At 56.1% G+C, this 21,649-nt stretch overlaps 6 protein-coding genes across 6 annotated transcripts; 1 reads left to right on the top strand and 5 right to left on the bottom strand.

Moving 5' to 3' along the window:
- Positions 1-579: 579 nt before the first annotated feature.
- CH63R_00331 (CFEM domain-containing protein) lies at positions 580-2,134 on the bottom strand (the record flags this gene model as incomplete). The annotated part of the gene is made up of 5 exons (XM_018295306.1): positions 580-702; positions 729-1,200; positions 1,291-1,781; positions 1,861-1,886; positions 1,957-2,134. 5 exons carry the CDS (start codon positions 2,132-2,134, stop codon positions 580-582), a joined length of 1,290 nt encoding a protein of 429 aa, XP_018163668.1.
- Positions 2,135-5,672: 3,538 nt separating this feature from the next.
- On the top strand, positions 5,673-7,974 carry CH63R_00330 (Restculine oxidase; the record flags this gene model as incomplete). The annotated part of the gene is made up of 5 exons (XM_018295305.1): positions 5,673-5,760; positions 5,879-6,266; positions 6,339-6,825; positions 6,899-6,998; positions 7,061-7,974. The coding sequence occupies 5 exons, from the start codon at positions 5,673-5,675 to the stop codon at positions 7,972-7,974; spliced, it is 1,977 nt and encodes a 658-aa protein (XP_018163667.1).
- Positions 7,975-8,631: 657 nt separating this feature from the next.
- CH63R_00329 (uncharacterized protein) lies at positions 8,632-8,920 on the bottom strand (the record flags this gene model as incomplete). Its single annotated transcript, XM_018295304.1, has 2 exons — positions 8,632-8,667; positions 8,723-8,920. 2 exons carry the CDS (start codon positions 8,918-8,920, stop codon positions 8,632-8,634), a joined length of 234 nt encoding a protein of 77 aa, XP_018163666.1.
- Positions 8,921-10,666: 1,746 nt separating this feature from the next.
- Positions 10,667-12,814, bottom strand: CH63R_00328 (Amine oxidase; the record flags this gene model as incomplete). Its single annotated transcript, XM_018295303.1, has 3 exons — positions 10,667-12,190; positions 12,245-12,661; positions 12,746-12,814. 3 exons carry the CDS (start codon positions 12,812-12,814, stop codon positions 10,667-10,669), a joined length of 2,010 nt encoding a protein of 669 aa, XP_018163665.1.
- A 669-nt stretch (positions 12,815-13,483) lies between these two features.
- On the bottom strand, positions 13,484-15,034 carry CH63R_00327 (Major facilitator superfamily transporter; the record flags this gene model as incomplete). Its single annotated transcript, XM_018295302.1, has 3 exons — positions 13,484-13,674; positions 13,855-14,775; positions 14,839-15,034. The coding sequence occupies 3 exons, from the start codon at positions 15,032-15,034 to the stop codon at positions 13,484-13,486; spliced, it is 1,308 nt and encodes a 435-aa protein (XP_018163664.1).
- Positions 15,035-15,578: 544 nt separating this feature from the next.
- On the bottom strand, positions 15,579-17,081 carry CH63R_00326 (Peptide hydrolase; the record flags this gene model as incomplete). The annotated part of the gene is made up of 6 exons (XM_018295301.1): positions 15,579-15,662; positions 15,727-15,791; positions 15,859-16,284; positions 16,404-16,576; positions 16,654-16,817; positions 16,878-17,081. The coding sequence occupies 6 exons, from the start codon at positions 17,079-17,081 to the stop codon at positions 15,579-15,581; spliced, it is 1,116 nt and encodes a 371-aa protein (XP_018163663.1).
- Between the last annotated feature and the right edge of the window lie 4,568 nt (positions 17,082-21,649).

Genomic DNA, 21,649 nt, shown 5'->3' with positions numbered 1-21,649 from the left:
GCTCCGTAAGTCACGTTGTATGACACGACTCGCACGAGTCACACGAAGGTGCCACGTGACCGATCTCACATGTAGGTATTTCAACCCGAACCGTCGTGTAGAATAAGTCTTAGAAAGATCAACCACGATTCGTTCTCTCATTCCCAGCCGTATGGTGATCATCACACATTATGTTACGGCTCGGCGTTCCATGGTAGTGTCTAGTAGCAGAAGCTGAGGCTGCGAAGCTGGTAACAGAGCTGTAAGTAGGCAGTTCATTGAGAGTCGTGGTGCGGAAAATGGATCCTGCTCAAACAAATCGATATTTCGTACTACTGAACTGCTACAACCACTTGAGCGAGCTGTCGAGCCCCGATGTGTAATTAGCGAGCACACTGGCCCAGTCTCTTTCAATCCTCGGCAACAGACAAATGAAATATAAAACAGCCGTAAGCGTCAGAGTCTTCAATACCGGTCCCATGTCGGTAGGTAGTAGTGTACCGGGGGGTCTGCCTGAGACCAGACATTGGGAACCAGCGTATACACCAAGTTGGGTTACGCAAACCCTGCGCCAGTAGTCCCTTTTTTTTCTTCCTTATCTCAGACGTTGGAGCCCAGGCCAAAGTTGCTGTTGTGCCTTACCGGCTTCTCGGGATCGACACGTTCCGCCCCCGACTCCTTGTCCGTCATGATCGAGTTCGAATCGTTGTACGTGACGTGGACCTGTGAGGATATTAGCAACCTCATACCGCTGCCATCATCATCACCTCATTCTCCATTTTGTTGCTTCTCACATTGGTCGTCCTGATGATGCCGTTAAACGTCATGATCTCTTCCTCGCTGCCGTCTGGCGAGTGGCCCCTAATCTCCGTGTGCATGCTGCGCATGTCCTTCATCGGGAATCCGTTGCCGACCGTGTTCCTGTTGATCCGGCCATTGCCCGTGCCGTTCCCGGTGCCGGCGCCGTAGCGCGCGTACTGCCCGCCGCCGGCGCCGCTGTTATAGCCCGCGTTGTCCGCGCTGCTCTTATTGGAAAACATGCCCGGCATCCACCGGCGGAAGAGCGGCCTCAACGCCGGGATGCAGGCGGCGATAATGGAGAGGTTCACATCGATGGCGCTGTACGTGTCGCCGATGCCGTTGCGCGCGTCGTAGCTGGGGTCCAGGTTGTACAGCTTCCTGCGCAGCTCGTGGACGCGGAGGATGGCCACCACGATCGATCTTTTGGGGCCCCACGGTTAGCAGAGACATCTCTCGACACGCCGACGGAGAGACGGGCGCGACTATCATAAGCTCCTTGGAAATTCTTACACGCCACCCGCGAGAAACACCACAATGAGGCCTATCTTGGCGGCCATGCGCATCTTGAGCCCGAGGAAGATCCAAAAGGGGATGGCGAGGACAAAAAAGTCGGTGATGATGGTGATGATGGCGCTGACGATGTAGAACAGAGGGCCGTCGATCTCCCTCTGCTTGGGGATCGTCGGGTCCCAGAAGGCGTTGATCGGAATGGTCTGGAACAGCACGACCAAGAAGATGGCGACCATGGTGGCCAGGTTGACCGTGTTGAGGGTGTAGATGGCGTACCGCACACCGGGCTTGTGGCCGCCCAGCCGGAGCAGGAAGACCAGCACCGACGACTTGACGAGGGCGAGGATCGGGTTGTAGAACACCTGCATGATCCAGTTCCAGAAGAGCATCGGGGAAGGGTCCCAGTCCTCGGGCAAGGACGATGTCGGGAAGCCGGCGTAGTAGTACTTGAAGAACATGTACGTCGGGGCGAGCAGAGCCACGGAGAAGAACTAAGCACAAACAACGTCAGAAATGCTAGCAGGGACGTTGCGTAGTCTGGCGATCGGCACTCTGCCGACGTTGCCTCACCATGGCTCCGGTCATGAACCAGTCATCTAAACTTTATCAGCGTTAAGCTCGTGGAGCAACAAGGACATCGGAATAGACGCATATGACAAAACTCACCCAGCCCTATCTGCTTGGACGAGACCTTGCTGTACATCCTCAGCGCCCAGGTCAAGAACGCGGTCAGGGTGAAGCCAAAGAGGATCGCCATGATGGCCTTCTGCAGAGGCGACGACGGCAGGTCCTCGACATCGGCCCAGCGAGCCTGGACGGCCCGTCTGGCCATAAACTCGATCATGGCTGTTGTGACTCTGTCCCTCCTCGAAGCAACCCGGACGGGATGAAAGGAGAAGCTTTTCAAGGTCGAAGGCAGGAGGAAGTTTGAGCCTTCGCGGGCCTTGGCGATGGAGTATAATAAAGGAAATTGACCAAGATCCGGGGAGAGAAGCAAACAGGTGGGGAAGGGGGGGGGGGGGGGGGTTGACGAGAAGAGTCGGCGGCTGAAGTTATGCGGCGGGATCCGCGGGGGATGCCCCTGTGAGTTATACACACAAGTCTTTGCGTCGTCTAAGGCCTGCAACCTTGGCCGTTGTACGGGCCGATGGTGAAGGGAGTGTACCTTTCGAAGGTGAAAATGGGATACATTCAAGACGGCTCTACCAGTGATATCGAGCGTATGGGCTCATCTTTTTTGCCTAGAATAGGAGAGGGCCTGCCACCGGTCCCCTTCTCCCTACTGGGTAGGATTGGAAGTGATGCTGAACTGGACTAGGTGTTCTCTAGAGGTAGTAGGAGTCCAGATTCTGATCTCGTCAGTTGAAACTTAGTACTGACAGGCCCTGCTTCAATGTCAGGCCGGGTTGTCAGTTGAGACGGACCTGTCTCGCAAGATCCCCGTCCGAGGTTTCCACGGGCCACAGGAACATGGTAATAGCAAGGCTTGCTCTGCAGAAAATCTTGCCAAGACTCTTCAAATCTCCGTCAGATAGGTAACATCGCTGCGTCCCTGACCGGAGCAGAGGGCGCTCAGCAGCCGATTCAGGGACACTCCTCCGCTATGTAAAACCTTCCATTCTATGAGAGTCGTACCAGCTAAGTTGCAAGGGTTCCAACTACCCAGACCTTGGCTTTTCTGCAAGACTGGACTCGGCTATTCGTGGATGGACAATGACGGGATTGCGGTTCGAGAAGATGCCAGGGTGGCGAGCAGGGATGACACATTCTCGAACACGACAGGCAACCAAATATCAGGTGTCTGTCTGGAGCCGGCTTTTGGCTGCAAGCAAGGGGTTACAAGTTGTGTTAGGTAGCTCGACAGCTTTAGGCCTGCCATCTCTGAACAAGAACCGGAATCGTTGGCATTCTTTCTCTGGTTGGCACGGCGGACTGCCCAGGACAGCGTGGCATTGCTTGTAAGATGCGACTGATACCAGGAACACAACACAGCATAACATAACGTGTTCGGGATAATAATGGCACACATGGACAAGACACTAACTTGTCGGTGCTCTCCTCGTAGCCGAGATGTGGGATCTGACCCAGCGTTCAGTCTTGGAGATGACCACTGCTCCTCGTAAATGCTCACCACAGCATCTACTGCCTCCCACTCCCCCAGTCTACGGTTATACTTTCGGGCTAGGCCCCTTTTTGTTGGCAATGGGCTTTGGTCTAGGCCAGCCGCAGGACGCAATTTTCCCCATGGACGCACACATCACGGCAAGGGAACGCGTCGGACGCTTCGCGGTGGGACAGGGAGCGGACAAGCCCGCTTCGCAGAGAACGACAATTTGAGTAAGGCGGCCTCGCCGTGTCCGGCAAACGGGGCCGGAGGGTCGACTACAAGGTCTGGCCGTCCTCTTGTCGCGTATACAAACACTTTGCGCAATGTACGCTACGGCTTACCGACGACTGTCGATACGACGTTCCCCTCTGATTCGTCGCCTGGGCCGAGAGAATTCCTCCCGAGGATTGTGAGGGACGGCAACTCGGCGAGCAAGGTCGCCTGTTGAAGTGGAACCCGGCGAGCCTTTAGCGGTATCAGCCGTGCATATGACATGGATAATGATTTGAATCATGAATCGTATGTAAGCGATGGGCGACTCGGGTCGAGGCCCTGGGGGCGCTTGGCGGCAGTAGTGATTTCCGTGGTACGCGCGGTGCCTTGGTTGTCGTCTAGACAGGGTTGCTTCTCAAAGAGAGTTTAGCTGTGCCGCGTAGGCACAGCTCGAGACTTCGGGCAATTATGTTCTATGTTCTGTTGTAGAGAGGAAGCCCTCCCCTTGGCCTTCCCCCTCCTGGCTTTCTGTGGTGTTCATGTCGTCTTGGATGACTTGCAGCAGAGGTTTTTCAATGCATGTACGACACACATTGGTGAGATTCCCAGATGGGTTGATCGATCTTTTTAAACAACACGATCCGATTTCACTCTGGCAGGTAACGAAGGGGTTCCCAGACGGATCCGCTGGCAGATCGCCCGAATAAGGTCTGTTTTTCTTCCCCATGAGCGCTCCGGCTCGCTATCCACATCCCTTATTTTGTGGATAGATGGATAGCTTCTGCGGAAATCCCTCAACTTCTCAGCATACGAGTCTCAGTAATTGGGGCTCGGGGACCCCTGATTTCTGCAGCGGGGGACTCACTGGACGCGGGCTGCCGGAATGGACCTTCTTGCAGAACAGGGCAACAGGGAGGAGTGGGCGGAGTTGAGAAAGGGGGACAAAGCGTACCGAAGGTTTACTAGGGGGGGCTTGTCCGAGATGAATGATCTCCAGGCCCCGAGACTCTCTTCGCCTCATGGATCCTTTCTACTTCAGACCAATAGCTTTGGGAACAGGTCGATTAACCGCCTTAACCGCCCGCCGACTTGGGACGAGGGACACACGAGCTTGTTTGGACGAGTTTAAAACTTTGCTTATCGAAGCAAGGTGTGGCCGACTTTGTCAAAGACCATGGACTCTGTTTCCTGGTGTCCAGTCTGCAACAGCACGCGGGAAACACGTCTTGGAGAAACCTGCGTCCGCGATCCTGGAGGAGAGGCAAAGAGAAAGAGAGAGAGAAGGAGACAGACCCTGCGGTGTTGTTCAATGCCGAGATGACCCCAGTCGCCCAAGTCGTGCCGTTGCAACCCCCGACGCGGGGCTTACGACTCGCCACTGACATTGGTCGCTCTTAGTCACTCCTTGTCTCTCTTCATGCCAGTCACGGTTCCAACATGATTCCATGGAGTACACAACATCCAGCCAAGTCAACCAACGCCCCCCCCGGTCCACGGAACCAAATGCGCCAGGGGCGGACTAGAGTCCGTTCTCGTGCTTATGTCCCTCCCTTTCCCTCCCACCATCCCGCGTAATCAGGTTGAACATGATGGCCATGCCGCCATCGACCGCAGTCTCCGCCCACAGTTGCAGGGAACGAAGGGGGGAATGCGATGGGTTTCGGGCGAGTAGAGGAGTATTGACCGAGAACTATTGGCAGCCGCAGTGTGGTATTTCGCTCATGGGATCGAACCCATACATGTAGGTAGGCAGGCAGACAAGGAGGCAGATAGGTAGGTAAGCATTATGTGAGGCGTCATGGCCAAAGGAGACCAAGAATGCGACGTTCCCACGTGGATGTTATAAGTCCATGGGTTTCTGCCCGCTCGTCTCTCTGCCTCACTCGCTCGCATCTTTCCCGCCGCACCGCCAGCCCTCAGACAGGCGTTCATCATTGGAGGTTCTAGTCAGACAGTCAGGCACGCAAACGCAACACACTTTGCCTGCCTTGTCCGCGCCCTCTGTCCAATCGTTTCTTTCGTCGATTACAGTCTCTGCCGCCCCCAAGTTCCTTGGCGCACCATGTCTCGACTGGGTCAAGTCCTCTTGCTGGCGTCTGCCCTGCCTCTGGCCTGGGCCCAGACCATCGTCGTTGATGATACAGTCCTTGGTATGTCGTCTCGGTTCCTTTGTTTTGACTTTTCTTTGATCCCTGAGGGCTTCACCCCGTGCCTCGTGGGTCGTTGACTGGCATCATGACTAACCTACCATTGTTCCCCCCCTTGTAGAGGCCAACGAGTCGACCGTGGCCCCGGCCGCTGAGTCCGTCTTCACGGCTGCTTCCGATCTTCTCGACGAGGAGAGCGTCCAGCTGACCGATGCCGTCCTGGCAAACCTCACGGACCTCTCCCTCTCCAACATTTCTCTATTCGACTTCGACACCACAGCCGCGCGCGAGAAGCGTTCAGGCGCCGCCCGCACCTTCAACAAATGCAAGACGTACCCCGGCGACTTCCTGTGGCCCAGCAAACCCGTATGGAACATCTTCAACCTCCTCACTGGTTTTGCCGTCAGTGAGACTGTGCCCATTGGCGCCTCCTGTTTCGACGACTATGGCAACTATGATGCCACTCGCTGCGAGTACATCACCAACCAGTGGACGAACTCGACCATCCAGTAAGTAACTTACTACACACATTTTACAACCCAAGAACTCACACCCACGTGTGTATGCTAACATTTCTCAAGCGCCGACGACCCTACCTCGATCATGAGTCCCCTGTACCAGGGCCTGACCTGCATGCCGCCCTCGGTCGACAACAGCTCTGCCGGCACCTGCACCGTCGGCGGGTTCCCCTCGTACGTCGTCAAGGCCACCAACGTCGCCCAGATCCAGCTGGCCGTCAACTTTGCCCGCAACCTCAACCTCCGCCTGGTGGTCAAGAACACCGGCCACGACTTCAACGGCCGCTCCACCGGTTCCGGTGCCCTCTCCATCTGGACCCATCTTCTGAAGAGCATCAGCTTCCACAAGGCCTACACGACCCCCTCGTACGCCGGCCCGGCTATCAAGGTCGCCGCCGGTGTGCAGGGTTTCGAGCTCTACGAGGCCGCAGAGAGGTTCGGCGTAACCGCTGTCGGAGGCGAGGGCATGACTGTTGGCTTCGCCGGAGGCTACCTTGCCGGCGGCGGCCACTCGCCGCTCTCGCCCAAGTACGGCATTGCCGCTGACTCGGTGAGACCTACCCCCCGTCTCTTATTGCCTCCTTTCGGGATGCACCATGGCAAGACTGACTCTTGTTTCCTAGGTCTTGAGCATCGACGTCGTCACCCCTGACGGCCGCTTCGTGACTGCCAACGAGAAACAGAACACGGAGCTGTTCTGGGCCCTCCGCGGTGGTGGTGGCAGTAAGCATGCATAACAAAACAATCTTTAGTAGAGGATCTCTCAACTGACGGACCCCATTCAGACACTTTCGGTGTTGTCACTTCGTACGTCGTCAAGGCCTATCCCAAGCTCGACACCGTCGCCGTCATGACCTTCAGCTTCAGCACCAGCGAGACCGTAAGCCACGACGCCTTCTGGGCCGGTGTCAAGGCCTACTGGGAGGGTCTCCCCACCTGGAACGCCGCCGGAAACTACGAGTACTGGAACATCTTCCACACCGGCCCGGGCTCCCTGACCTTCACGATGCTCCCCTGGTTTGCCCCGAACATGACCCTCGCCGAGCTCAAGGCCCTCACCGCGCCCCTCTTCGCCAAGTGGGCCGAGCTCGGCATCGTCGTCGACCCGGTCTACACCGAGCACAAGAGCTTCCTGCCCGCCTGGAAGGCCGGCTTCCCCAAGGAGATCGTCGGCGGCACCGCCGCCAAGACGGCCTGCCGCCTCTTCCCCACCGAGAACTTTTCCGACGCGGCCAAGTTTGACGCCACCTTCGAGGCCCTCAAGGGCCTTAGCGACAAGGGCGGCCAGATCATCGGCTTCGGCATCACGGGCGGGCCCGGCCCGTATCCCGACAACGCCGTCAACCCGGCCTGGCGCGGCTCCGCCATGTTCGCCATCTCGGTCCTCCAGTGGGACGTCGGCACCCCGGCCGAGGTCGCGGCCGAGAAGTCCAAGCTGCTGACCAACGAGTGGATGCAGCCCTGGCGGGACGTCACACCCGGCGGCGGCGGGTACGCGAGCGAGGGCGACGTGACCGAGCCCGACTTCCAGCAGTCCTTCTATGGCACCGAGAAGTACGCCCGTCTCCTCGCCCTCAAGAACAAGATCGACCCCACGGGAGTCTTCTACGCCAACCTGGGTGTCGGCAGCGAGAGCTGGTACGTGACGCGCCAGCTCGAGGGCCTGCCAACCCAGAACGGTCGTCTCTGCCGAGTCTGAAGCAGTGGCGGCGGGTGATGGGGGTGGGGAAGTAGGTTAGGAGTTACCAGAGGTTGGAGACACGTCAACGTAGGTGAAGAACTTGTAGACGTAATTCACTACATCAATGTCGTATTACTACCACCAGGTATCTCGATGCCATTCCATGCTCGCGGAGGCGAATCGAGAGTTATAGGTCTGTGGCCGATTGTTGACACACGTCGAAGGCAGCTGTGATGTATCGAGTCTGCTTTGTGACGCAAAAGTCTGATGTTACATGACTCGTTTATCCGATGCTACGATACCATGTGTACACTAACGGCTGGTGTGCTTTGGAAACCGAACCTGAAATTCGATTACTGATGGGCTCTCCGTGAGCTCCGTCTTCAATGTCTCTGACCTGTTGATAAGAACCACCCAGGCGTTACGAAAGTGATTGGGTTGGGCAACATATGCTGGTGGGTGTTCAAGTAACGAAGTTGGCACCCCAAAGATTGTGTGTAAGAGTACTTTGATATCTATAGTTATCAGATCTTCGATTTTTCTTTTTATAAATTTGAAACATCATCCCGAGTCTCCTGCGGACGTGTCCCCTCCCCAAGCAGCAGCAGAAGAAACCCAAAGTAGTACTGGGTAAAAAAGGCGTCAAATCCAAGACGAAAGGTTGCCCCCCCCAACTTAACCGTTGCAGCACTGGTGATCGCAGCGGGAATCCTGTAGTAGGTTGTAAGACGGAGAGACCACACGCACGGAACGAAGCGCAACTTACACCTCCAGTCGTGGTTCGAGAAGGTCCCAGTGATCTTTCAAATCCCATTCCTTGGCAAATCTTGTTCAATTCTTCCGCAGCTCCGTCGAAGAAACAGTTGCATATTGAACCAGTGCAGTACGTGAGAGTCCCGGTGCATGTTTGAGCGGTTGCTCCAACCGCCAAGAAAAGAGCGGCATAGAGATAGGAGAGTTGCATGTTTTTTGGTTTTTTTCTGGAGGATGAGCAGACTGTTGTTGCTGGAACTTAGAGTTGATGGCGGTAATCTTTGGACGGGCAACGCAGGAAGAGGCTTTTGCCGAAGACTGGAAAACGAGCTTGGTGGTTGAAGAGTGCAACAGACAAGTCGAAGCGGGAAATCCAGAAGCATTTATAGCATTCGAGCCCGTAATATCATCTGGAAGCCTTGTACGATATCAATGCCGCTGCATATCATCAGACACGGCGACCCGGGAGCGGCGGTTACAGCGGACTTGCAGCAACACGGCGATCCCTGTGTGTGCCCTGACAATCCGAGGCAGATTCAAATGTGGATTCAAGAAGGAGCCTGACTGGTCCGTGGATCCACCTCAATGGAAATAATCCGAGACGCCAAGATACGGAGACTTTCTGCTAGCCTGTCTGCCTTCTTTGCCTGTTGATGATCTGGTTCGTCCGACGACGACGTCGAGAATCTGCGTCTGATTTCTCCGTCCGACAATCACCCCCCTCCCTGATCTGCCTCCGAGAATCAAAAGAAAGAACAGCCAGAAACTAGCATGTATGTCTCGCCAAAATGAGCGAGGTTTCTAGACCAAGAACTCAAGACTGGTAAACCCCCCCCCCCTCTGCATATAACTATAGCTGTTGGAACAAAAAGATGCCCGACACACATTTTCGACGGCACCTCCAACTTTGATTGCGGGCCTGGTTTCGTATCAAGGGCCTTCCAAGGCAGTGCGACGTTAACGTCCCGGCAACGAGTCTAAAGCACGACTAAGCTTGATACCCAGCAGAGACTAACCTGGGATAGCGTAGGGGGATGTTTTGGAATGCGAATCCCCGGACACATGAAGCAGTCTGCTTCTCCTCCACGGTGTTCCTTGAACACCAGGGCTACACTCTGCAGTTCCTCGGAGCAGCTGGCTTCGGTAGACGCCGTCCAGACCAATTACTGATCACCCGAGTCAGGGAGTAATTCTGCCGGTGGGAGAATTTCAGACGACATGAAGAACTTTAATGAACGGGACTCATGCTATCAGCGAATCTGATTGGTAGTGACGGACAGCTGGACCATTGCAGTTGGAAAGCTTCTACTGCGTTGATGTCTCACAAGTAGGGGCCTTGTGGGTAATTCGGGATTTGCTGAGTTGTCCCGCCCGAAGGCCGCTTTCGGGAGGCGTTTCGCTTCCGCTTCTTCGCGAAACCGAGTGGCTGAGTCTGATTTAAGTGCGTAGCTCTATCGACGGAGAGGAAATGGGAGTCTGGTGAGGACGACCGCGATGCATTGACTGGGTTGGTGTGGGCACTGAGATGCGAAGGGTGTCTCATTGAGGTACCTAGTTTGAACCTCTGACAACTCAGGCAGACGGTTAACTCCCTTATCCATGATACACTTCTCATACTTCCGCACTCAGAGAACGGGTTGAACCAGGCATGCTAACACCACATGCCTAGACAGAGTGGTTCCCCATCCTTCTCCTCCTTCTCATCACCCCGGATCTAAGTCTATTCCTCACAACCAGTAAATCTTTGAGAAGAGATAACCAACTAAAAGACCCTTCACCGCCAGTTTTGACCCTCTTGTGAACCCGGGGAGAAAGTTGTACTCTTGCCCACGATCTGATTTGCCCCAATCTGTTGTGGAGCGGGCTCGACTCAAGGCCAACGTCCGCGGAGATGAAGATGGGCGGTACCCGAACTCGGGGCAACCCAACCCGCTCACTAATCACTCCGTGGCCCTCATTATCCGTCCTGCACCAACACACTACGGTTCCCATCCTGCGACGAAATCGGTACATCGAGGGCAGGGTTGCCCCGGAAGAAGTTGGCCGGCTTCAGCCCCACCACCATCTTCTCGCACGGCATGACGGGCCAGTCCTCGGCCCGCGGGTTGTGAGTCGAGCCGAAGGTGTGCCAGACCACGATGTCTTGGTCCCGCACCAGAGACAGCCCATCATCATCATCACCCGCGCGCCGCCGGATCCAGGACGCGATCCCCTCCCCGCCGGTCGACTGCATGGTGAACCGTCCGGCCGGGAAGAGCTCTTCGTCCCGGTGGCGCGTCACCCAAACGGCGTGCGCTGCGTACTCTGCGCGTTTGCCGTGCCAGCTGTCGGGATGGGCCAGGAGAAGCTGGCTGTAGCACGGCAGGAGCTTAAAGCCTACCGGGGTACCCGTTGTCGGGTTGACGACGCCTTCGTTGACGATCTTGAACGTCCGGTTGGTGGCGAAGTCCAGATCGAGTCCGGCCTCCCTCTCCACCGTTTGCGACTTGGTGGTGTAGCCCACGCCAAAGGGGTTATACGCGTCCGATTCTCCGGCGAACGGGATCGGATGCGACTCCTCGACGACCAGGGAGTTCCGGTGTCCGTCGATGGCCGGGTCGATTCGCAGGCAGAAGATGTGCTGGTGGTACGGCGCCGCGACGCCGGGGGCCACGACGGTGGCCCACGGGACCGTGGTGCCGAGGTCGATGGGCGCCGTCGACATGATGCCCGTGGCGCGGACCTCGTAGGAGACGGAGCCGTCCTGCTGGAAGAGGAAGAGGAAGATGTACTCGTAGTTGCTGACGGTGATGATGGTCTGCAGCACGAGAACCCTCGACCTCGCGACGACGGCGTTGCCCGTGCGGAAGTTGGTGTGCTTCCACAGGATGCCGTCGTCGACCTCGTGGCAGCAGACGACGTTGGGCATCCTCAGCGGCTCGCCGGCGGACGTGCTCAGCCACCCGTCAAAGTACTTGATGTGGCCGAGGCAGTCGCAGCCCAGCTGGAGGTTGTTGGCGTTGACGCCGGCGCCGTCGTTGCCGAGGTCGAAGGCGGCCTTGCGTGGGTAGGGGCGCCGGGGGTCGCCGTATGGCACGAACATCTCGGCCAGGGACAGGCGATAGAACAGGCCTCGGCCCTCGAAGCGAACGTCGTGCAGCGTCATGCCCTCCCTGTAGTTGAAGCCGAGCCTCATGGTCCACTTCTCCCAGGAGATGTGGTTGCCGTCGACGCTGAACGACGGGCCCTCGGGCTGGGAGACATGGTAGGGCTTCGTCGTCGTCCTTCGTTCCGGGACCAGATCGGGATGATACTCGCTGTTGGAATGGATCTTCTGCCGGTCGAACTCCTTCGCCACGCTGTGAATGGCATCGTGCTCTCCGGACGGCAGGCGATAAATCTCGACGACCTCGAGAGAGTTGGAGACCTCGGCACAAATGTCCAGTGGATAGGCGTAGTAGTTCGCATCGGGGTTGTCGGAGAGACGCATGTAGAACCAGGCCTAGACCGGTGAGTTCAATGGCATACGGGCTGACGATTCTGATGTCCAGCTCACCATAGTCCATCGTTCACTCATGTCCTTCATGCCGTCTGTTGCATAGGCCCACGGCTCAACCACCACCGTTGCCCCCTCTGGAAGCTTCAGGGTTTGAATCTCCTTCTGAACCTTTTGGTCCGCAAGACATGCCGCTGCAACCTGGGCCATGAACTCAGTGTCGATGTACGAGTGCTTCCCACGGAGGAGGTCATCGGATGCGACTGTCGCCGAGTCCAAGTCCACAACGAGCTCATGCAAGGTCTCGTCAATGTACGCCTGGACCCGGGCTTGCCGCGCCGGATGCACCAACGTGGTGTTGCCGGCATGCTCGTTGTCGAGGAAATCTTTCAGTACTCGCTTGGGAGGCTCCGCCAGGGAGATGGCCCTGAAGAAAATCCGGGCATGTTCATTCGACCTACGGACAACTTCAGCTGCCTATGCCCAGTCAGAGAAGGAGTCTCGCTGATTGGGGGGTTTTCACCACCATCCTTGCTGGACTGATGTTGGTTCTCTACTCACCTGGCTGATCTCTTCTGGCCGGAGCGGATCCAGCGGGTGCACCTTTCGGGCAGCGCTGGTGTCTCCCATAGCTGCGAGGCTTGGGATATCGAAATTCCGGTAAACGATTGACAAGTTTGCTGATGTGCTTGAGATGAAACTTCGCGGTGCCAGCTTCAATGTTGAGAAAGCCGAGTGCTGGCTAGGTCTTTATCCTTTATCTCCAACAAAACCACGCCGAGAGCGGCACGTGTGGTGATTCTCCGTAACCCCGCACCGGACGCTGCCGCATCATGGTCCCCCGAAAGGTAGGTTGATCCTCGAAAGTGGAGAGGCTTGGCCGGCGCCGTTCCCCAAAGGTAAGGTATTGTCGAGGCGGCTTCAGGTCCTCCGATCCAGGCACTGGCACGCTTTTCCCGCGCCGAAGCATCATGTTTCACGTGTTGTTCTGGAGATCAGTAGGGACACTGGATGAGCCATGCGGACGAAGGAAGTCGGGGAAAAAGAACACGAGGGTCGCTAGTTGCAAGAGCCGATATCGACAGTTCTAAATTTGTAGAGAACTGTGCACAAGACTCTCCTGAGTGCAATCTATTAGGTTTCTGGCCATGCAACATCTCCCCCGTACTCTCCTGGGCAAATTATGCATAAATCTTTTGCTTTATGTACAGAACTACCAACATTGCCAGCCCGACTTTTCTTCTGGTCGTCCTCCATCCGTCACTTGGAGTCCTTTAATATTTCGGAAAATGCTTGGATTCAAATCCTGGCCCGGAAAGTGAGCCATCCGTCGAGGAGCAGGGCGCGGGCGGCGAAGAAGCAGACTCCGCCAAGAAAGACGATGGCCAGATAGAAGCCTGAGAGCGCTGTCCCGCCCATGCTTTCGAGCATCTGTCCGCCGATAGGCACGGTCACCAACAGCGAGAAGCTGACGATAAAGTTCATTGTGCCTGATATGGACCGAGTTAGCTGCAATGCAGAAGGACGATAGTACGCTCGCTGTACAGGCCGGAGGGAAGAACGCTCACCGAGATATCTGCCGTAGTCCTTCGGTTCGCAGGTTTTACCCACACACACTGCGCATGTATAAGATGCTTGTCATCATCGATGATGGGCAATGAGTCACTCACCTGGAGTGCTGGACAAGAAAGATCCTGACCCGTACCCCCACAGAGCAGCAAAGGCATACAACGCCCCGATATGCTTGGTCCCAAAAGGCACAAATACGACACCGGTAAACACGATCGTAATTCCTATCATGGTGAGTAGAATGTTGAGATGCCCGAGCCTGTCGCCGATGATGCCGGTCATGATGCGGCCAAGACATGATGTGCCGTTGAGAATAGCAATCAGAGAGTACCCAACATCGGAACCGAATCCCGAGGCGATCGCAAAGGTGGGCAGCAGACCCGTTATACCAAATAAGACGAACTCGAGAAGAAATAGGCCCATCGTCATGAAGCCGAAAGGAGGAGACCGGAAGGCCGAGAAGTTCAGCATCGCTCCCGTCTTGCCCACTGGTGCCCCGGCAACGGCGACACACAGCCGGGGATACGGCAGGAAGCACAAGACGCCGATGGTCATGATGCCGAGGACGAGGAAGCCCATGACTCTCATCGACCACTGCCAACCCAGCGTCGGCAGGATCGAGCGCAGCATCATCGAGATCGTGACGCCGCCAAAGGAAGACCCCGAGAGGGCGATCCCCATGGCAAGCCCCTTGCGGCGGTTGAAGAGCTTCCCGATGACCGCCATCGCGACGGTCGAGGCGAGGGCGCCGCCGATGCCCCCGAGCACCCCGAGGCAGAGGATGAAGTGCCAGTACTCGGTGCACTCGCCCATGATGAAGAACACGGGCACGTACAGCACCACGGAAGCGGGTGCCAGGAACTTGGTGCCGTACGCATCCATGAGGGGGCCTGCCTGGATGCCGAGCAGCAGGCCGAGCGAGGTGAAGATTCCGCTGATCCAGCCCAGATCACGAGAGGGGTACGCGCTCAGCTGGTTGAGCTGGAGATAGGACTGGACGGTCCCGACGGATTGCATGAAACCTGGGGGCCTACGTCAGTCGTAAAGCTCGGGTGAAATAGAAGAAACGCAGAATGTTCTCTCACCGTAGGATGGGTAGAGAAACATGAATGAGCCCACGACGCAAAGCCATGCCAACGGGCTCGACTCGGGTTCCCGGCGGCTAGAACCGGACCGAGGAGATCCCATAGCACGCAGCTCAACCGCTTCAGGTGTCCCGGGCGCAACAGCTGCTGCAGAGGCGGCATGATCTTGCACTTCTTGCTCCTCTGGGTCTCTCATCTTGCTTTTTTTTTTGGGGAGGGGGGGGGGATTTGTGTGAGACTGCTTACTGCTGCTAAACGCAGATTCCTTAATTCAAGCTGCTCTAGGTCCGGGACTCCTTATATCGGGATCCAGCTTCTTGCCGGCCGAAGACGGCTACCTTGCAAGAGTCATCGGCATGCGTAGATCGCGCGATCCTACCCTTTTGTCACAAAAATGATAATAGGTGGGGCAGTGACGCCCTACTTTGGACAGATGGCGCCCTAGGGTGTCTGGAACCGCTTGCGCAAGCTCTGCAGAAGCCTCCGCGTCCGATAGACGGAGATAGGTTGGGGTAGATACTTGGCTGCATTGGCTTTGGGGAGGGAGGGAAACTTTCCGCTATGGGGCAGGTTTACACGGAAGACAAACACGAGACGCAGTAAGCATGGACAATACGTTGATGTGCGTACTATCAGTTCACTATGAAAAGCATGTAGTTTGTTTAGAGCATACTCCAAGTGGTTATGTTCTGCTGTACTTGTGGATTCCCGATGTCTTGTTGAGACCGACAAAGTAATATCTACAGGTACGAGGCCTCGACCAAGAAACCAACAGTGAACTTGGAGTGGCGCAGGATCGCCGGCCATTGGATGGTGTCGTAGCTCTACAGAATGACAGTCAGACCACGAACCATCATCATCAACGCGGCTAGGAGAGGTTTTACTTACGTCGTTGGGGGTGTGGATGTAAGGGGTCGAAGTGCGAATAGGCTCGTCGCAGACATAAGCAGCGGCTAGCAGAGCACAGGTGTCAGCGGAACTAGTGCATCACTTGATATTTCAAGAGGGACAGAGACGTACGGAAGCCGTTGGAGCGCGCGGCGGCGTGGTCGGAGCATCCGTATCCGCAGGTGTCGCTGGTGGGCGCGAGGCCGGTGTACTGCGTGGCGACGAGGCGGACGTAGTTGGACAGCGCCGTGTCGACGTAGTCGTTGTAGACGGAGACGCGGCCCGAGGGCGAGTAGCCGGCCATGTCCTGGTTGACGAAGCCGAGCACCCTCTTGCCGGCGGCCTTGTAGTTGGAGAAGATGGCCGACGAGCCGCGCAGGCCGGCCTCCTCGGCGGCGTAGAAGTGGAACTCGAGCGTGTTCTTGGGCTTGAAGCCGGCGTTGGCGAGCACGCGCAGGGCCTCGAGGATGACGACGACGCCGGAGCCGTTGTCGTCGGCGCCGGGGCCGCGGGCGGTCGAGGAGCCGCCGGTAGAGTCGAAGTGAGCGCCGACAATCACTGCGCGATGTTGGTTAGTCTACAGTCCGCCCCGAACGAGATGTTGGAAGAAAGACAGAAAGACAGAAAGAGAGAGAGAGAGAGAGAGAGAGAGAGAAGGCAACAAGGGTTGGACTCACCCAGGTCGGAGCTGGTTCCGGGGATCTTGGCAATGATCGAAGGCTGGTTCCAGCTGTGGGTGAACTGCGTGACGGTGATGGCCGAGTTGACCGCCGCGACGGACTTGACCTGGTTGAACAACCAAGTGGCCGACTGGGTGCCGTACGTGGAGAGGTAGTAGCGGTTGTAGAAGCTGGTGCGTCGTCAGAAACAACGATCCAAAAGACCTCGCAGGGAGACACTGGCCCCCCTGGAGGGCAGACAACATACTCGGTCAACGTCTTGAGCCACGACTGAGGCTGGGTGTTGGAGACCCTGGCAATCAACGTGTTGGCCTCGCTCACGTGGGAGAGAGTAGTGGGGTAGGTGACGGCCTGTCTGGCCTCGAGGGCGGCCTCGGGAGGCGTAGACAGCACGGCCAAGACCTCTTCGTCCTTTGAAACCGGTATGGTCAGCATGTGTGTTCAGCTCGACGATGGCCCTTCAGAACGTACCGTGATGTCGGTGATGTCGAAGAAGCCGATGTGCTTGTTGACGTAGTTCTCAATCTTCTGCTCCTCGGTGACCCAGACACCGGCGTCGGCCTCGGACGTCTTGATCAATCGGAGCGCAGGGTTGACCTTGACTTCATCGGCGGCCGGGGCGGCCAGGGCAACCCTGGAGGCCGCGAGGATGGCGAGGGCGGCGTTGAGATGCATCGTTCAGACTCTCTTGGCTATGAGTGACGTCCGCGGTGATACTAGGGAGACAGAGGCGACAACGAAAGACACAAACAACTCCATCCAAGCCAAGAGGTCAGAGGCAGCGCCCCCCCTTTTTAAACGCACCCAAGACGCCCTTCAAGCCTATCCAGACCATACACACACGACAAACCTCCCCTCATCTCCCCCCCTCGGGATGTGGAGGATCACCCTGTACGACGGCAGGATCCGTTGCCCCAAACAGGCATCTCGCTATGCGGCCGGCCTCCGCCGCCGCGGCACGCAATACGAAGAGCCCAACGGAAACAGGAAGCCCGTTAGCAGAGAGCCCACAACCGGTGCTCAGTCCCTCGGGGCAATGGCAAGCTTGCGGCAGGAGCATTTAAGCTTATCATGATCGCCAAGCCCGCCCGCGCTTACGGAGCTGCCCGACTCAGCTAGCCTCGGCTGTTGGCCGGGGTTCACCGATGTCACCCCGGCCGGCAGTCCCGCACAGCTGTAGCCGCCGTCTTGGGCATGCCATTGGGCGGTCGCCGGCCCTCCGTACGGTTTGGGCTCTTGGCGGAGTCCACTTTACGCCAGGCGGGTGAGCTGTTTTCTGCGCCACGAAGCCACGAAGCCGGTTGGGATGGGTGGTTGTTGTCATCCCTAGAGGGATCTAGTCTTTCTCTCAAGTCTTGTGGTAACCCAGAGGCAGGGACAATGATGAATGGATAACATCATACTGCTTAGACGTTGTGAATCCCAAGCTTGGGCTCTATGAGCGTTGTCAACACAACACCCTCCCGATTCGACAGGGACGGATAGAACGGTGATGGAGACTGAAGATGGTGGTGGACCACAACGAGTCATGGTTCGATCTGAATTAGGCAACTCAAAAGTGCCACCTTAAGCTCAACCGCAGATTCATCATGTTTAAAATTGTCTGGTCTCGGGGTCCACAGCCTTTGGGGATAATGCCGTCTCGTACACCGAAATCATTCGACTTCACACTCGCAGGTCAATCTTGGCACCAACAGTCGAGACGTGAGTCGTTAGCTTTTGCTATCTGACGTCGAAGAGACAATAAACCTAGCACATTTCTCTGGTCAAAAAACACAGTCACTGAGAAGCGGAATGTCTAGAAGCATATTTACACAATCATTGAGTTAGATCCCCGACACCCTGAGCCCTGAAACTGGCTCGCTTAGAGTCAGGACACCTACGTGTCAGGATTTATTGAATCAACATTAAGCGTAGGTGTGCGGGCAGGCAGTCCTACTAAACACCGGGTAGCAACCCCAAACTCTCCACTGGAAGTGGTGTTAAGCTGTTGCTAGGCTTTGTTGGCTAAGGGTCTCTTTCGTCCAGCTACAATTTTTAGTCCTGCTGTGTGTAAGACGAGACATTATCATAGAAACCCTCGTCGAAGAACGCTGTGGTGAGGTTCGTGGCGAAGTCGTTGTCAGTCAAGGGGACTGACGTCCTCTCGTAGGCGACGCCCTTCACCCATTGCTAATCACAAGCCGGGAGCATGTCTCGGTCGATTTTCAGCGACCCTACTTTGTGTTCTATGACGCCGTCAAGCGGCCCCGGGAGGCTTTTTGCACCCCACCAGATAACAATCGGGCGTGTTGGTCTGCCAGCCTTGGCTGCGCCCAGCAGACCACTTAGTTGTGTAGTATAGCGTCTTGTCATAGGTGCCCTCTACGAGTTAGTAGCTAATGCTAATGTAATGCCTATTCTTTAACTGAGAGCGGTAAAGCTATGAAACAAGCAATGCCCCTGTTTCTTGTCGGTTTTGGGGAGGTAGAAGAGCTACACTACTCTTGCACAACCCTTTAGCTTACTGGTTCTGTGTTACAGCTTAGCCAGTCAGGTCCCGGTTGGCTCACCTGCATTGTCACCGTCTCTAGGCCTAGAACGGCTGGGAGAAAAAGGGTAACGCATGTGACTGTTGACTTGAGCCGATGGAAGGCGACGCATCCGGTGCGTATGTACGTGTGTAAGTGTACAAATTTGGTCAAATTTATACTATTATGACTTGTTAAGGTAGCATCTGCCCTAGGAATATGTGTTCACCTGCTGTTGGGAAATGGCGCAACATCGTCCTGTAACACACACAAAAGATTGATAGCGTAGCTGAAGCTCCCTTTGCGAGCCGTGAGAAGCATGCTGTGGAAATGAAAGGATGTCATTGCAGGTATTTCTTCAACTTGTTATCTACAGCAACACCGTTATGCTTCAGGAGACTTGCTGAGAACGTGATAGGAATTAGGACTACTAGGTGTTACAGCCTAACTGGTCAGTGCTGGCTGACGTGACTACATAATGCAGAACAGGGGATAATTAGACAAGGTTCTTGTTTCTGAAAGCTGTTGCTTTGTGGCGCGGTTGGTTATCCTGACCTGTTTTTTAATGAACAGTACTAATAGCTCAAGAAAGTTTTGCAGTAGTTGAAGCAGACAGCGTCGCGTGAGAAGAACAGACAGGCGGGTCAATATGCGTGCTCAAAGAGCATGGTTTGATCAGGCCTGCTGCTAGCAAAAGTATAGGTTTGAATTGCGCATAAACGTGAGAGTCCCATGTAATGAAGAGGCAGGGAATGGCTATATAGATAATCAAAGGTGTGGCTATGAGTCAAGCTAAAGAGATGGCCAAATGATCGGTCATTCCATGGAAGATAGGTCTCTTCTTTTTGCCTGGCATTGAGGTCTGACTCCATTTAGCTCGTTCGTCTCGGTTCCCAGGTTGCTTGCACAGCCAGCCCACCCTGCAATCTTAGTCGAGCTTCAAGCCCCCCTAGATCTAGCCTGACGACATCAGCTTGTCATTCATGACGACAGATGCCCTTGCAAGCACTCGATTCAGCTTGAGCACTGGAGGGAATAATACCGGAGCAATATTGGACCCAATTATCCCCTCTCCTCGCCGTGGTGCGTCTACCCCAAACCAAACCCGCGGGGGTCTTTTCAATGCCAATTAACTAATACACCACCGTCGTAAGCCTGTCTTTGTTAAGCTTCGCCGACCAGTGGGATGATCCCTGCCCCAAAAGCTTAGAGACGTCTCTCTCTATACATGTAGAGGTTGCATTGGGTTGAATCGCGCCAATCAACACGACACCTCCCCTACCCTCCCCTCCCCTACCCAGACGCGCGCCGGTTCATCCGATCCAACCCCGGGGATCCCTCTCAGTCGCGCATTTTTCCTAATAAAACTTTGCCTTTGGAGAAGGCGTCCAAGTGCCGGCCTCCCGTCTGGGCAGCCTACCGCCGCCTCGGGACGTTCTGCGCGAAGGGCGGACGAGTGTCTAGCCTCAGAGCTGTCGACCACAACCAAGACCAAGACCAAGACCACGACCACGACCACGGGGGTGCATGGCTCCGTCCGTTCGCAACCCCGGCTCACGAGTCGGCTGACCCGTTTGAAAAAGGGCAAGCTCCCGGCGCGCGTGGGGTGTCATCTCTCGTTCATCGGGGAGCTCTAGTCGTACCTGTACAGTATACACTACTTGGACCAGAAGAGGGGGGGGAACATGCCCCCTTTTACTTGTTCCCCGATTTGCGGCACTTCAACCGCACCATCCACCGAAAGAGGGAAAACGATGACCGGGGGCATCCCGGCCGAGGCTCTCCCCAGCCCGCGTGGTCTCTCCCGGAACTAGAGCACGCACTGAACGGACGACCCGCCGTCTTCGCAGCTCACGATTGGCGGGAGATTTTGCGTGCTGAGAACGCGAGACGGACAACCACCAGGTCGGCCCCCCCCTCTCCCCCTTCTCCGCCCCTTTTTCCCCCTCTCGAACCAGCCAGAATTGGGATTGGGGTTGTGATTGCGCGGGGTGTCTTACACTTTCCCCCTCCCTCATCAGAGGCAGTCTGGCGGAATAGGGACTGAGTGAGCGCAGAACTAGCCGGGGCAAATTGACGCTACTTGTATGCTTCCTCGAAACAAGCAATATTCCCGTCTGGGCTCTCCGCAAGGAAAACCCCGATGTGACCTCGGGGCGCCGCTGCGGCTCTTCCAAATTGCTGGCTTCCTCTCTCCCCCCCAAATTAGATTCGGCCATGTCGACATTCACTCTATATGGCGCAGAGCGAGGGCCGGCCCCCCCGTCTTTAAACCATGCCATCCAGCTCCTCGTGATCCAGGATTCGGTCTCGTCCCAGTATGGACCGAGAGGGCCACCCCCTCCGGACGAGTGGAAGCAAACGTCGTGTTCATCGATATTGGAGACGGTGAGGAGGCGTTCCTAGCTGGCCAGCAACAGAGTTGATTGGGACAAGGTTGGGCCGGCGAGACCTTCCACCACCTTATGGAAGACAATATTTCCCCAAGTATCCCGGCTCATGCAAAACCTTGTTAAAGAGAGGAGTACTGTACATCGTACAGGACCTGTAGGTGATGACGCTCCCATCCTTTATGAACAAGTCCGTCACCCACCTTTAAGTTGGAAAGTTTCCAACGTCTTTCACGACACCCTCTCGCTCATTCGAACTGTCCGTCACTCGTTCCTCATCCTATACACGTACACACACACACAGAGACACACAGACACAGACACAGACACCCTCTCCGACATC

The sequence above is a fragment of the Colletotrichum higginsianum genome, chromosome 1, assembly GCF_001672515.1.
Source record: "Colletotrichum higginsianum IMI 349063 chromosome 1, whole genome shotgun sequence".
NCBI classification, from domain to species: Eukaryota; Fungi; Ascomycota; class Sordariomycetes; order Glomerellales; family Glomerellaceae; genus Colletotrichum; species Colletotrichum higginsianum.
The sequence above is the reverse complement of the archived record's forward strand: the minus strand, read 5'-3'. Positions and strand labels throughout refer to the sequence as shown.